General features: G+C 36.1%; 1 protein-coding gene and 1 pseudogene across 1 annotated transcript; one reads left to right on the forward strand and one right to left on the reverse strand.

Annotated features, from left to right (window-relative positions):
• Nucleotides 1-700: 700 nt before the first annotated feature.
• LOC131409060 (olfactory receptor 51I2-like) lies at nucleotides 701-3,623 on the reverse strand. Its single transcript, XM_058546261.1, has 2 exons — nucleotides 3,474-3,623; nucleotides 701-1,699 (listed from the first exon to the last, which is right to left on the reverse strand). Exons 1-2 carry the CDS (start codon nucleotides 3,621-3,623, stop codon nucleotides 701-703), a joined length of 1,149 nt encoding a protein of 382 aa, XP_058402244.1.
• Nucleotides 3,624-14,943: 11,320 nt separating this feature from the next.
• LOC131408733 (olfactory receptor 52Z1P-like) lies at nucleotides 14,944-15,900 on the forward strand (annotated as a pseudogene).
• Nucleotides 15,901-16,943: the final 1,043 nt, after the last annotated feature.

Genomic DNA, 16,943 nt, shown 5'->3' on the forward strand with positions numbered 1-16,943 from the left:
TGTGCGGCTGAATAGGGTATATACCAGAGATTTAGAATAAAGCAACACAGTGCCTTCTCACAACAATTATTAATTAATTGAAGAAGACAGACATGAAGATGTAAGTAAAACTATCTTGTGAGTATTATAATAAAATTATTTATGGGGTAGATTGAGGGAAAAAGGAAAGTGCCAGTTCTACTAAAACATTGGAAACTTCATAATAGAGGAAGTTGTGTCTAAGATTGGTGTTCAGATTTGAAGCCAAGTATTTGGTAAAGCTTGGAGTCACATAAAGGCAGGAATACATGTGTAAATGTGTATTGAATTATCCAGTTTGAAGAAAAGTGGCATTGTATAGTCAGAGTTGAGGCTGGAGAAAAAGGCAGGGATAAGAAAACCGAAAAATTTCTAAAATAGGTTAGTAACTTGACCTTTATCCTATAGCTATTTGTAAACCACTTCATTATGTAATCGTAAATATTTAAATAGAAGAGAGACATGAAAAAAATTATTTCAGTAAGATCCCTCATTCAACACTATGAATAATGAATTAGATCAAGACAAGAACTAAAATAACACCATCTTCTTGGCAGAAGAGAAGAAAATGCCTCAACTTTCAGAAAAACTGGCATATTGAATTGAAGACATATTCCCTAGAGGGAAATAGATGAAAGGGGAAGTAGGAGTCAGGGTGTCTTTTTCACGAAGCCACACTTGACTACTTGAGAAAGTTTCTCCTGCCCTTGAATACCTTGTGCACTGCAGACCTTATCTGTTTGGTTTTTAGGCTATAAACCAAGGGATTAAGCACCGGGGTTAAGAAGAGGAAGAGATTGGCCATGGTGACATGGAGAAGAGGCGACGTGAATGTACCGAACCTATGAATTAGAGCCAGCACAGTGAGTGGCACATAAAAGATGCAGACAGTGAAAATGTGGGAAGCACAAGTATTAAGCGCCTTGAGCTGACCATCTTCTGAGGCAATACCCAGCACTGTTTTCAAAATAAGGATGTAAGAAATGACAATGAACATAGCATCAACTCCAAAGGAGCAGAGAACAATGGACAACCCATAGATGGTGTTGACTGTGACAGGGCCACAGGCCAGTTTCATAACATCAGGATGGTAGCAGTAACAATGCGATAGAATAACATCTTTGCAGAAGGATAATCGCTGAAGCAGGACTGGCAAGGGTACTATCAACACCACGCCCCTAACCACGGCTGCAATCCCCATCCCAATAATCCGAGGAGGGGTTAGAACCACAGTGTAGAGCAGTGGGTTGCAGATAGCTACAAATCGGTCAAAGGCCATGGCCAACAGGATGGCTGACTCCATGGAGGAGAAGGTATGGATGAAGAACATCTGTGTCAGGCAAGAGTGGAACTCAATCTCTCTGTGATTCAGGAGGAAGACTTTGAGTACCGTAGGTAGAGTTGATAAAGACAGACCCATATCTGTGCCTGCCAGCATAGACAGGAAGATGTACTGAGGCTCATGAAGGCTGGAAGTGCTTTTAATAACAAAGAGGATAGTGCAGTTACCTAAGAGGGCAATTAGATACATGATGCACAGTGGAACAGAGATCCATATTTGTACAGCCTCCAGTCCAGGAATGCCTGTTAGAAGGAGAGTGGGTGGCTGGAGCCAGCTACTGTTTATAAACCCCGTAAAGATGTTTCTTGGGATCCAGTCCAGATCAGCTTCTAAATGCTCCTATTGGCAGAAAAATATAGATTTTAAGATAGGAGAATATAATGCATCTAACTCCTCTGGGGCAGCACCAATCCTAGGCATCTTTACATCAAGGAATTGATCCTTAGAACATTTCCAAATTTATCTGAATAACTATCTGGAGTTAGGGCAATGGATAACTGCTATTAAAATGTAAGAGCTCCTAGAGATCTTTTGGCCTAGAACATTCCAATCATTGATCAAGTAACAATAAAAATTAAGCACATAATTTTCTTTTTTATCTCAATGCTTAGAAAAATTTCATTCTCAGATCTCTTTCTATTTCACAATTTATTTCATCACGTTTGTGTCTACTTTTATTTCTAATAACCTTAGCCAAAACTCTGAAAGAAGTTCCTGCACTTTCTCTGCATCAACATCGTACCTATAAATATTCAGGCATCTGGAAACCTGGGCATTTTCCCTGTTATTTACACTTGCCGAAATAAAGTGTAAGATATTTCAGTAACCCACATACACCTCAAGTCATTTTAAAAAATCTTCATATGATAACATAATTTTTACAATTAATTTCTATGTTGTTTGATGTTTTCTTTTTAAATGATATGTTGATTTTTCAAAATATGAGAGATTAAACATTAAAGCAAGTATTGTCACATCTTAGCTGGTACTAGAATAGAATCAAACATTAACAAACAATTTCTTACATAAAATTTGAAATATCTCTATTTCAAAACACAAATACAATGTCTTAGGAAATAATACATACCAATACTTCAGTAAATAAAAATGGCATAATTGGAGGAAATGGTGTTAGCACTTATATCTTTGTCCTACAAACAAAGGTAGGAAGAGATTATATTTGATTTGTTGAATACAATTAGATTTAAGCGTTTTGTTTAAAATTGCAAGCAGAAACAAGATAGTGATGCCACTACATTTGGACATGTGGGAAGGGGTAGGAGGGGAGATAATATAACTGGCCTAAACTCTTATTTGCAAAAGCATGAAATCAAAACACAGTGTCTTTTGTAAAATCATATTATTCAAAAGTATGACCAAAAATAAAAACACCAGAAGAAAAATTAAACAGAAATTAATGAAGGATTCCTGCTCAGGAAAAAGGTTATAGACAGGGAGGATTGGAACAAGATACTATTCTTTTTTGCCCTCAACCAAAATTAGAACTACTGTGCTGTTTTAAAATCAGGTAAGTGTAAATAAACAAAATTATCTTTTTATAAATATAAGTATATGTTTGAAGAGCAGATTCTAGATAAATCACAATGTATACATTTTCATCCATTGATGTAAAGACTAATGCTTGTTCAGTTGTCCATTCACATACCCTTGGCAGTGAATGTCTACTATAGTCTACTATATACTACTACATTCTTTCATAGTATGCCTAGTAAAGAGTTTTCTACAAGCATGTCCTTTTAGTTAAGGGACTGAGTCAGCCCCTCATGAGGGGTCCCTAATAAGGAAGTTGACTTCTTAGGGACTTAGAGTATTAAGTTCTGTATAATTTTTTCAGCTGTACATGTGGAGTATCAGAGTCACTCATATTGGAAAAAAAAGAAGAAAATTATGATTCATAATAGACTGCAGCATCCAAACATACCACAGACACTTCCCACACTCACAGTCACTCAACACACTGCATTCCACGACACTAAGAAGTGAGACTCTTATAAACACAAAATTCATTAGGAAGACATTGAGTACTGTCCCCAACACACTATGCACCTCATTTAAACATACACAAATTCATATACCACAGGTTCATATATACACATATAGCCAGCAGTCCTCCCTTTGCTTCAAGTATCTTCCATAATCTCTTGGAATTCAATCTCCTCTCTTTATACTCGTCTTTCCCTTCTGTTTTTGACACTGACTCAACCAGTACTGGATTTCCATTTCTATGTGGTGGATTACGCATCCTAGCCAGAAAGATATTTCATAGACTATTCTTGGAGATCCAAAATAAATTTACTTCTCCTAGTAAGTATGTCCCACTTTCAACCTCCTAAAAAATCCTGTTAAGACACATGATCTCTCCAGTCTTCCCCCAGAGCCCAAAACAAAACCTTGGTCTCTGACTTACGTACTGTGACTCCCCATCAATTAACCTTGAACTCCATAATACTTTTCTTGGTTCCTCAAGTAGGTGTCTGTACTCACACCTTGTTCCAACTCTCCTTTTTATTCCTTTTCTAAGGACACTGAACTTCCATGACTTTCATTCCGAATCTATGGAAATCTTCGGTTAAGCAGCTCCTAAAGATGATGCTGCATCTCCGTTCTTTTAAAGAAAATAAATTCAACAGTCATTTTTACGTGTTGTGCAAACTTCTCACCATGAAACCAGAAACGTTCAGTACAAATTGAAAAGAAGTTCAGCGGCACAATTCTCTTTTAGTCTCAGTCTCCTTGGCACGAAAAGAGAATGGATGGTTTCTTATGAGATGTTAGAAACCTGTCGTAAATGTATCTGCCTGACACCAGAGTTATTTATTGTAACAAATAGAGAATCTTAGATGGAAAGTGCCAGAGGGATGTTATCAAAATATTCTCATGAGATAGTGGTTTCAATATTCTACACACTACATCTCTCAAAACAAATTACTTGGAAGCAGGCCATGCCAAACTTGCTTTTCTCAATACTCCAGAGTCCTTATAATTAATCATACATTCAAGCATGAAACCAGTTGTATCTTGACTGTTCACCACAAACAGGATAAGCTCTTCTTTAGAAGTGATTTTTCCCGATGAGTGAGTCTTAAGTATCCAGACTTAGTTTAGATCATATTTTAGGCAAGTCATTTTGAAATGTAATTCTCTACTTTCTTTTTGAGAATCTGAGAATTGGAAACTATTTTTCTTTACCATTGTTATGAGTGTCCATTATTATATTGTTTCACAACATTGTAATGCTGTAGCTTTTTGAGAGATATAGCATCATTTATGTTAGTCTGAATTAACATGGCCTTATTATAATTTTAGTTTTATCTTCCTTTTCTTCCTGTAGAGCTGTTAGTTGTAAGTCATTTGCTTTCCTTTTAAGATTTTATTATGTCTTTTCTGTGGTCATAACATTTCCTCTCCGCTCAAAATTTTGAATTTATTTCATACTTTATCCAAAATGCCTAGGATGATATTTAATATTTAGAACACATTCAACATATAGTTGATCATTGGTGACAGGAACTTCTGCTTTTGGACAAAATGGATTAAGAGGGATTGAATTTACCTTTCAGTCTAACACAACCAAAGTAATTAGACAACTGTATGAAACAACAATTTTCAAGACAATCAATATCTGTCAGCAAAAGACTGTAATCCCTGACAGACAGGGAAGCATACACAATAAACCTTGCAATTGCCCCAGGTCACTACTTTGAGATAGTTTCCAGGCCACCGTAAAGCTAGCAGAAACCCAGACAGAACCTGTGAACTCCCTGAGTTGAGAAACCATTGTTGAGAACCCAAGGAGACCAAAGTATTTAGACTTCATGTGACAGAGTACTGGAGAAAAAAGAACTACGCAAAGAGAGAGCCTTGGAGATCCGCAGAGGGCCCGCTAAAATATTCATCAGAGTACTAATTGGTGCTTGTGTGTAAGGACACCATCTGAGGCCAAAGAAACAACCATCCAAAAGAATGAGAGGAAACAGGCCCAGTGCTCACACATGGCCTGAATAAATGCCTGTTCCCAGACAGATTGGAGTAACTTGTAGCTCACAGGGCGTTGGGTATGTTACTTAGTGGGAAGTAATTAGTAATTAGTCCTAGGGTAAATGCTCTCTGGTCATACCTAATAAATTTTTAAAACAAGTCCTTAAGGATCAAACTGTTTCCAGGTAATTTAGATATAATATGAGAACAAAGCTTAAGGATATTGACAGGTATGTAAATAATTGTACTTAGGAATAATTTACATTAAATATAAATTATATTTATACTCAACAAGGTAAAATTCATAATGTCTACCATCTAATCAAAAATATGAAAGCAAAGAAGCAGGAAAATATGATCCATAGCAAAGAGAAAAGTCAATCAATAGAAACTGACCCAGAACTGACATAGATTTTAGAAATAGCAGGCAAGGACATTAAAACAGTTGTTATAAGTGTGTTCCATATGTGAAAAAATTAAATAGAGATGTGGAAGTAATGTTGAGTCTGAAATATACATATGAAGACAAATGGAGAGATACATTTGGTAACTTTATTTGTATTTAGCTTAGGAAAGAGATTTCAATTGGAAGTATAGATATGGGAGTCATCATGTATCAAGCTCATTCAGAGTGAGAGTAATATATCAAACAAAGAAAAGTTTATGAAAAAGTAGAAAGTGTTATCTTGAATGAATATGTATATCTGTGATTATATCTATATATATATATATGTATATTCTAATCTGTGTATGTATATGTGTATATAGTAAAGGAGACAATAAAGGAAGAATCAATTCAGAGTAGAGAGAGTAGCATGCCAAGTTGGCATGGCTGTGGCACATTTACTAGAGATATATAAGACTTAATTCCATATCATTTCTGGAATTAAATTTTATCCACCATTAACACAGAAGTGGTAGCTTATAAATGGCTGAAATTGCATTAGAGAAAAGGGGATCACTCAAAGATGGACTATAGTGAAGGGAATGATGTTAGAACAAAGAGAAATGCCTACATTTAAGAAACATGGCAAAGAAGAAAATGCCTTAGAAATTTTAAGAAAAAGATCCCAGATTGTTGAAAGAACAATAATATTTAGTGTCACTGAAAGAGATTTTCAAGGTGGGTTAGATTAAGAGGGCAAATAGAATAAGGAAATAATGCAAGACAGATTTTATAACACAGAAAGCAATTTTATGAAGAACATAAATTCTAAAATAAAAGCAAAATATTTCTGAGGATTAAGACATTCTGAGGATTCTGTTGTGAAGAGAAATGAATGTTTAAAAAGTTTAATCAATACAAGAAATGAAATGGTAAGAGATGGTCATAAGATACTATAAAGAACAATATATCAGCATATATTTGAAATAAACAAATTTTTCATAAAGCAAAAGATGAAAAGGTAAAAAACACACAAAGGAAAGATTGATTTTATAAAGAATATTTTATTTTTTCAAAATATAATAAAATAATATGTAAGTATCCTATTTTCCATTACCATTTTATTCTGTTTTATTACCAATGAATACCATTATTTTTTCAATTAAAATTTAAACCAGATTTGGACAGTGGAATTCCCTCATTAGCTTCCCCATAGTTTGACATATGCCCCTCATTATTTGTACACTCCCTTGCTTTTTGTCACAACAAGATAATCCATGTAATCTTGTACTTCCCCTAAACTAGCCCTAAAATCAGCTATTTATTTAGAAAGCCCTGGCTGTTTTTAAACAAGATTAGAATTTATAAGCTAAATCTGAGTGCTAAATGGCTCATTGCTGTTGAAGTGTAACCCTTTCCAGACTGTCTCACTGGATAGAGCTAGGAAATATAGATACATGACAGGTAGATAGGTAGATAGATCTAGATTACATAGACAGATCTAGATAAGATAGATAGATGATAGCTAGCTGCTAGCTAGCCAGCTAGATGATAATAGATATAGATATAGATTAGATAGACGATAGATATAGATAGATATAAATAGATTGATAGATATAGATAGATAAATGATAGATAATAGATACACATCCACACAGATTTAAATCTCTATTACTTTTTATATCTATTTACTCACATTGAAGATCATGAGCACACACAGATGCAACCTTGTCTAATCCAATACCATAGGTTTTATTTTAATTTTCTCCCCTTTCATATTTGTAACTCATCTGTCAGTGAAACATATTGTACCCATTAGCTTTAATAACACTCCTTATATGATTAATTTATCTGTGTCTAACCCATTTAGCATTGCCAATGTCCTTTGTCTTCTTACTCAAGTAGGGCTTTGACATTCACCACAGGGCTCCCCGCCAACCATTTGGGTGACTCCTCACCCTACTGTGTTACAGCACTTCACGTCAGGCTGCCATCTTCCCATGTGGGAACACCCTCCTCAACTCACACAGTCTGACACTTTATTTGGGACACCCACTGATATGTACATCCTTCCCACTCTGCTCAGGCTCTGGGTCTCCCCACTAGACTACCCCCCCATTAGGATGACGTCTGGAATCTATGTGAATTTGCTCTTCATACTATCGTGTTCTCACAGTTTGTGCTGGTATACTCCTCACATGGATACCCATGTCACAACTACCAGGGTCCAACACCCTGTTTTGGTTATTGGTGACTTCCCAACCCCACACACATCAGCACAGTTGTCTACACTGCAGTGCTTCACCAACGGATTTAAGACTAAATCATTCAAGAAGAGACAGAGAATAAAACGAAGGAAAGGAAAGGGAAACAAAACAGGAAGAGGAAGGTGAAGAGCCTACTTTGTTTATATTGAATATAATATGGTTAATTTTACTGTCCATTTTTCAATTAGATTGATTTTGATTTTAAAAATAACTGTAAACTATGGCAATTAATCCATCATGTGTTAGATATGATGCTAATATATTCTGAGTATCATTTCCTTAAAATTAACATTTTTTTCTATGTTGCCTTGACTCAATCGTGAGCATTCATATATCTTTAGTAATAAATCTGTCTGTCTTTTTTTTGTGTGTGTGAGGAAGATCAACCCTGAGCTAACATCCATGCCAATCCTCCTCTTGCTGAAGAAGACTGGCCCTGGGCTAATATCTGTGCCCATTTTCCTCCACTTTATATGGGAAGCCACCACAGCATGGCTTGATAAGCAGTGTGTTGGTGCGCGCCTGGGATCCGAACCTGGGCCGCCAGCAGCAGAGCGTGCACACTTAACCGATACGCCACAGTGCTGACCCCAAATTTATGTTGTTTTTAGATTAGAGCTTCTGGATTTATATCATGAAATGAAAGGGATTTTCAATAGTTATAAAAGTAAACTCTTACACAGTCCACTAATTTTATAGTTAACTTTTGTGTTCAGAAATTATATTAATATTGATAGTAAAAATCAATTGGTGATTTTTAAGTATCAAACACTGTTACACAAAATTTTTTGCATTTTTTTTCTCATTTTACCCTCATGGAAATTGTACTAGTATAATTTCTACCTTACAGAAAAGAAATCTGAGGGCTAGGTAAGTTAAGTATCTTATTAACTGATGATGGTAAAGGAATATTAGCTCAAGCAGTCTGGCTTCAGGACCAGCTTTCATAGCCATTATGTTCTGCTTCTTAGGTTTATTGTGTCCCTGTAACTGCATCTAATTCTCATTTTTGTTTAAGTTGTAAATTAAAAATCTTAATTTATACACTTAAGTCTTTTCAAACAGTTTACCAATTTAGCAAGTTATTTAAGAGCTCAATATCGATTTTATTATAAACTAAATTCCTATATTTAATAGTGTTAAAAATGTTCAACTACGTCTCAAATAGTTACAAAGAGCCTTTTTTTCTTTCAAATTTTATAGTACTGTTTTCAACTTGGTCACTGTTGATGGCAGCACATGAGTACGCAAAAGCAAGTGGAGGTTTTCATGAAATAATCTACTTTTTAAGGGTAAATCAAGTCCCTTGAGTTAAAAAGGGACTTGTGTTTATCTTATAGAGTCTTACTATGAATATATTCAATAAACTCAAAGTTGAATCCCTATATTGAAACCTTTTCCATCTAAAAATTTTATGACACTGAAAGAAAAAACAAAATACTGTTTGTACTGCCTGATGCTTCCTTGGATCCTTAACTGCACCCACTGCTGAATTTTCCGTATTTGTGTCTCTTGTCCAAGGATAATAAAAAAATTTGTGTCATTGACTCAGAGCTTTCTCTAGGCTTAATTAAACCTTAATCTGGCATCTCAACAGTCTTATCTTTTATCTGAGAATATTCAATGCCAGCAGAGCAGGAGCCAAGCAGATCACACAATGTATCTGGCCTTACTATACAGGAGAATTATCCTGTCCAGGGAATTCCTGGGTCTCACTGGAGGCTAGTATAAACCCCCTAACAATAGTCTTCATTAGGGCCTCTCCCAGATATAAAAGTCGATAGGAAAGTATATTTTATTTGTGTGGGGTCCTGTTGGTATAAACAATTTGATTTTAAAAATGCAATACAAAATCCATGCGCCCACATGAGGTATTGAAACCTAGACCAGCATTGAAACCTAGACCAAGAAGAGACAGCCTATCTTGTGGGGTGTCAGTTGAGTCTACAGTTGCAGAATAGAGAAGGTAACAAGACCCTGATATTCCATATGGGACAGTAGGTGACTGTTGCATTTAGTGGGTGCCCCAAGTGTCTCAGGTTTCAGATTAGATGCATTCCTGGCACAGAGGAAAGGACCAGTGACTTTTCTTCTGCCATATATGCTGATGTTATGGCACCTGACCAGGGCTATGGCTTAAGCAGATCCAGGCTAAGGGTGGAGGCATGTCTGGTGTTTGTGAAATGATATTTGTCACCTATTAATTGGAATGTCTGGCTACCTGACCACACCATGCTCTTTTGAGCCAATGAAGCGTTCATTGAAGGGTGGTTTATGGCTCTTGAAACAGACAATCTCTATGAGAAAGAATTATTTCAGATTGTGAAAGTTGAGATGATTCACAAATGGGGTTCAGCAGAAGGAAAACGCCTGGGGTTTTGTTGCCCAAATATAATCAGTCTCAGGTAAGATTTCCTATAGGTGAAGAGAGATCACTGAGTTTTTTTAGGTTCTACCTCACAGGATTCTGTGTGGTTTTCTTTATTTACTTTCAGCTTGCTGGTTAAAAGTCTTTTTGGAGCAATTTAGGGCAGAAGGTGTTTACCTCATTCTATCTAAAACCGAGAAAGAGTTAAACAAAAGGCAGGTGTAGTGGGTGTAAAAGCCAGTTTCACAGGACAGCAAGAGCTGGAATATCAGGAGGCTTTTACTTATTGTTTTTTTAATTTTTGGAGGGGGGAATATTTATCTATTTGGGGCAGAGTGGAGTTAAATTGGTAAAGAAAATGGAAATGATATAGTGTGACATAAATGAGAATCCAAGGGTATGAGATAGAGAGATATCTAAGTGGTTGGGAAGAAGGAGGAAAAAAATTCAAAGGAGAGCATTTAGTGAAACTTCTTTCTTGGTAAGTAGCAAACCCATGAGTCTTGTTGGACTGCGTGTATCTGACAACTTTTTCCAAATATCTCTTGTGGATGTCTCCACATGAGCTTTGGCACCAACGCTAATAAACATTGCCTTTTATTTATTTATTTTTGTGTGTGTGTGTGTGAGGAAGATCAGCCCTGAGCTAACATCCGTGCCAATCTTCCTCTTTTTGCTGAGGAAGACCGGCCCTGAGCTAACATCAGTTGCCAATCTTCCTCCTTTTTTTCACTTTTTCTCCCCAAAGCCCCAGTAGATAGTTGTATATCATAGTTGCACATCCTTCTACTTGCTGTATGTGGGATGCCGCCTCAGCATGGCCAGAGAAGCGGTGCGTTGGTGCGCGCTCGCCATCTGAACCTGGGCCACCAGTAGCAGAGCGCACGCACTTAACCGCCAAGCCACGGGGCCGGCCCCTGCCTTTTATTTTATTATAAAGATCTGGATCAAATATAAGTCTCTTGAAATTCTTCCATATACCCCTTAATATTTTTCTGATTTTTTCTTTTCCTCCAAGGAAGAAGCGGAGCACCCATATAATAACCTGATTGAACTGTCTTTTGTCATGATGGAGACTTAATTCCAAAAATTATTCACTTTTTTGCTTCAAATTCTTCTTGACTACCAAACTCCTCTGACCTAAACCAACATGTTCACTTTCATTCAAAAGAAAACTTCCCAGTACCTTTTGATCTTTCTAGTTACTGTTTTTCTTTCCTTCAGTGCCAGCCTTCTCAAGAGTTGCTTACCACTGCTGTTTTCAGCTGTTACACATCCAACATCTTGCAGTCTGTGATCAGACTTCACTCTGATTAAATCCTTGAAATTGTACTAGACAGTAGTGAAGGTCTAATAGTTTTATTTCACATACTACTTTCAACACAACAATGGGAATGGCACTGAATAATAATAATAATAACAACAACAACAACACTGGAAATAGTAATAATGAGAAGAATAGCACTGGAAAAAATACTCAGAACTGTGAAAATGTAGTAAAAAGATACCAATATAATGGGAAAAAGGAAACCAAAAGAAAATCAAGTTTAAAGAAAGCGTTGCTTCCTGTGTAGCAAATGAAAAAGTGTTAAAAGCATTGGGTTTTAGAGCAAGATGAGCTGAGTTTGAATCTCTGCTAGGTTAGCTGTGTGACCTTGGACAAGTTAGTAAGCCTACTCATGCCATAGTTTCCTAATGTGTGAAATGGAGAACATACTAGCAGCAATTTTGTTAGGTTATTATTATAAGTAAATGGTATTTTGTGAGAATTAAATTATATAAGTGGTTAACACAGGATATAACTCATTATAAATGCTCAAAAATATTAGTTTAACAATATAAGTTAATATGGGGACTAAAATGTGTCCTTTGGATTGGCAAACCCACGTGACTGAAGGCTGTCACTGTGATCAAATAGAGTATGTGTTGCAGATACAGCTAAGGAAAAGATTTAGTACCCAGAATTTTTCTTTTCTTCTTTCTTTTTTTGAATCTAATAGATAGACTTACAGTAGAACTAAAATGTACAGCCTGATGTATATATATTTTGCCTTTTTTTTTTTTTTTTTGCTTTGAGCCCCAGGTCCATGACTGAATTTTAGATTTGAGTATCTAGAAGAGAACATAACTATGTACTAATTCCATTACAACCTATATAGATAGAGAATTCAGAGTGGTGAAATGTCACTACCATGTTTCTAGTTGGTTGAGGTTACAGCTCAGATTGTGCCTCATAGCTAGTCCACATCTCTTTCCAGTGCATTCTGCAGATTTGAGACAGTCTGTCAAATTTATTTCCTTAGTGGTTCCATTGACATGTGATATATTAATAGTTTCAAAACAATTGCATTAACTTTCTCTGAATCCTGTATATCCTACTCTATTCCTTATATTGCTTAGCGGCATCATTATGTTTTCAAGACAGTATGTCTCAATGTTTTATTGCCTTTCATTTATCCCTCATCTAACCAATCAACTGGAATTCTCTATTTTGTTTATTTTTTTAAACATATTTCTTTTCTATTCACTGTTTTCATAGGTAAGGCCATGTTCCTGGTCTGCTTTGGTCTGCTGTAAAAGCTTCTTAGAGCACTTCTAAGTAGTTGTCTTCCTTCTCTTCAATCCTTCTTGGTGCCTTTTAAACCATATTTTACTCAAAAAAATGTATTATACTATATGCTCAAGATACACTCATAACTAACTGGAAATTAAGACATATTGGTGAAGAACAATACAAAATATGTAATTAGGAATTATATAGGTGTGTTATTGAGAAATAACGAAATATAAGCATATTACCCATCAGCAAAAACTTCTCTGAAAAGATAAATCTTAAATTTTGACCATATTATGTTCTCCTTAAACTTTGGTCAATATTAGAGACTTAGTAAGTGTTGTAGAATAATAAATATTCTTAGTATAGAAAGCTAAACCCAAAGCCTTCAGCTTGATTTTTAAAACTGAATCTTCATGGTGCAATCTACTTGTCTGATCATATATCGCATGCCTCTAAACCCTCAATATGCTAAACAACTCGATTTCTGAAGTTATTTACATTTCTTATTTTAGTTTTTTACTTGTCTTGCTTATTCTTTCCAAGTAGTCTCTTGAAAGCCTAAAGTATTATTTTGTTTTTTGCTGAGGAAGATTTGCCCTGAACTAACATCTGTGCCAATCTTGCTCTATTTCTTTCTTTTCTTTTTCTTCTTTTTACTATGTGGGCTGCCAGCACAGCATGGCTACTAACAGAGCAGTGTAGGCCCATGCCCAGGAACTGAATCCAGGCCACCAAAGCAGAGGGCACCAAAATTAACCACTAGGCCACTGGGGTTGACCCCTAAAGGTTTTTGATAAAGAGATCTAACGGCAGCAGCTCTGTGAATCTTTGCACCATCCTCTAGTTAAAGGTAACGCATCTTCTGTGTTATACACATATGATTGAATATCTCGCATTGTTGTTATCATGATCTGACTTGAAGAGGGGTTATTTGTGTCCATGTTTCATGATTCTCACAAGTTTAGGAGATCCTTGAACTAGAGGATATTTTGGGTTTATATTTGATTCCTTCTTTAGCAGAGTACTATACACAGAGTGAACTTAAAGAAATGTTCATTAACTTATTTAATTCCTGCATGTGTTTTGCAAATCAGATTTTTTGTTGTTAGTTTGTTATCTATGAGTTGCCTTTTTCTCTTCTCCAGTAATAATATTCAAATTTGAACAGAAAAAAAAAGAAGGGAAGGAAAAGACAAACATTTGAACACAAGCTGGAACGAATAAATGTGAGGAAAAAGCAGTGTAGGCAATGGAGAATGGAGGGAGGAATGTAACATGTGTGGAAGAGAGAACGCTGCTGAGTTAGAATGATGTTATATGAGTGTTTGCTTTGCACAGTATTGATTTAACTGAAACATGCAAATTGATACCATGCAAAGGGACAACATGGCTCAAATATACACAACATTAACTTAATACAACACTGTGCAAAGCAAGGACTGTCTAGATTTCTATTTCTCTTTCTCTCCAAGGTATTTTCATTTGATGATGAAAGGTTTCATATTAAATTACAAAAATAATGATTGTCATTAATTTAGTAGTCTTAAATTCCCCAAAAGACCACGCCAGTACTCTGAACACTTTATTTCTGGAGCTCCAGGAAAGACAGTGTGAATAATCACTGGAAATACCAGTCAGACAAGGAGGAAAACTATGATGTGCAAGAGCTTTCATGAGACTTGCATGTATGATGGAAGTCAACAAGTATAACATAGTGACCATAGTTCCTAGACCAAATTATAAACCCATTAAATGTTTATTGTTATTATTGTTATTACTGTTACCATTACCAATAGTATTTGCTCTATAAAGTCAGGGTAACTTTCATCTCAATGAACCCTCTCTGGCTTATCATCCTTGAATTATTACTGACTACCAATCCTTTCTTAAGATAATAACTTTATTGCAATGCCAAGATTCACACTCACCCTAATAAAATAACCCTGATTCTTTATTCTCCCTTTATTTTTTCAGTCCAGGTTTCAGTATCAGAGGACAGAGTAAAAGATGACAAGCTCTTCAAATCACACCAACCTTAGAGACATCTGGTACACCATGATTAGGATCCCAGGACTGAAAGATGCACACACGTGGATCGCCATCCCCATCTGTTCCGTGTACATAGTTGCTGCTATAGGCAACAGTCTCTTATTATTCCTGATCTTCACTGAGCACAGTCTTCATGAACCCATGTAGCTCTTCCTCTCCATGTTGGCCTTAGCGGATATTTTTCTCTCCACAGTCACCACACCAAAGATGCTAGCAATCTTCCGGTTCCAAAATGGAGGAATTTCTTTTGGTAGCTGTGTGTCCCAGATGTTTTTCCTCCACTTCATCTTTGTGGCAGAGTCTGCCATATTGTTGGCCATGGCATTTGACCGCTATATAGCCATCTGTTATCCACTAAGATATACTACCATTTTAACCCCTTCAGTCATTGGAAAAATGGGTATTGCATCTGTGATTAGGAGTTTCTTCATCTGCTTCCCCTTGGTTTTTCTGGTTTATCGGCTTACTTACTGTGGGAAGAACCTTATTCGTCACTCATATTGTGAACATATGGGCATTGCCAGGCTAGCTTGTGATAGTATCAAAGTCAATATCTACTATGGGGTGATTGTGGCCCTATTTACCACATGCCTGGATGTGGTTCTTATCATCATTTCCTATGCCTTTATACTCTGTACTGTATTTAGAATTCCTTCCGAAGATGCCCGACTGAAGGCTCTGGGTACTTGTGGCTCTCATGTCTGTGTTATCTTACTTTTCTATACCCCAGCCTTTTTTTCATTCTTTGCTCACCGATTTGGGGGCCACAATATACCCCTCCATGTACATATCCTCCTTGCCCATCTTTACGTAGTGGTACCGCCCTCTCTCAACCCCATCATTTATGGAATTAAGACCAAGCATATTAAGGAGAAGTTTATCCAGGTGTTTTCTTTGAGCAAGAAATTTTGCTGATGTAGACTGAACAGCTTAGTTCTTCATTTTTCTATGTAACTCCACTAACTGAAGAGTATCTAAAATTATGTTGGACATCTTGTATCATGCCAGCATTAGGAGAGGGCACAGTAGTAAATTTTTGAGTAAATGAGATCATGTTAAAATCTTACTTTTTTTGCTGATTTTTTTCAGGACAGTAGCAGAGCAAGGACTATGTAATATTGAGCTTTGTTACAACAGGCTTACAGCATAATAATTCAATAACTAATTTTAATTTCATATTGACACAGTAAAACAAGGGCACTAAAGATATAGCCCCCGCACACTAAAAAAATGAAAACACAGAATCAAATCAACTTAACAGGCTTTCAGTCTATTTTCCTATAATTTACCACTGTAATTCAGATAAAACAGTACTCACATATCTAGCATCAGGATCTAGTAGTTAAGAATTTGGGCTTTGAGTTCAAGTTTTGAATTCCAGAAGTCTGGCCTTGGTAAAGAGTATTTACCCTTTTTGGACTTCCGTATCTTTACCTTTCTAATGGGCATGAATTATTACATATTTTATAAGGTTGCTGAAAAGATTAAATAAAATAATTTACACAAAGGTCCCAAAATAGTGCACAGCACACAATGAAAATCAAAGAATGCTGCCTATTGTTATTATTAGCAGTAGTATAATCAGTCTGCATTCCATAAACACTGGATCTACAGGACAGAGAAAAGAGGCTCTTTTATTATATTTCTTCTGTCTTACACATAATGTCAGACTTTATGGAACATGACGATTTTAGGTAATCTTGGGGCGTCAAACCACTTTAATTTCTCAGTGTGGAGACAGGAGAAAGATTTTTGCAGTGATAGAAATTTAAGAATTATTAGTATACATGTTATTTAAAGCCATTAGAATGGATCAAAATTCCATATCTGCTCCTCAAATGAATGTAAAAATAACTGTTATCCTCTTGGTCATTGCAAGATGGCAGTATGGAACTCATTTTTTCCCCATAGGGGCAATAATTATTACTGCTACTGGCAACAGTGGAAGGTATTCATCA

This window comes from Diceros bicornis, chromosome 7 (assembly GCF_020826845.1).
Source record: "Diceros bicornis minor isolate mBicDic1 chromosome 7, mDicBic1.mat.cur, whole genome shotgun sequence".
In the NCBI taxonomy this organism is placed as follows: Eukaryota; Metazoa; Chordata; class Mammalia; order Perissodactyla; family Rhinocerotidae; genus Diceros; species Diceros bicornis.

Excerpts from the sequence above, each read along its gene's own strand:
- LOC131409060 (XM_058546261.1), bottom strand. The coding sequence starts at position 3,623 with ATGCGTAATCCACCACATAGAAATGGAAATCCAGTACTGGTTGAGTCA. Across the intron at positions 1,700-3,473 it reads GAGGACTGCTGGCTATATGT|GAGCATTTAGAAGCTGATCT; the intron begins GTATATATGAAC and ends TTCTGCCAATAG.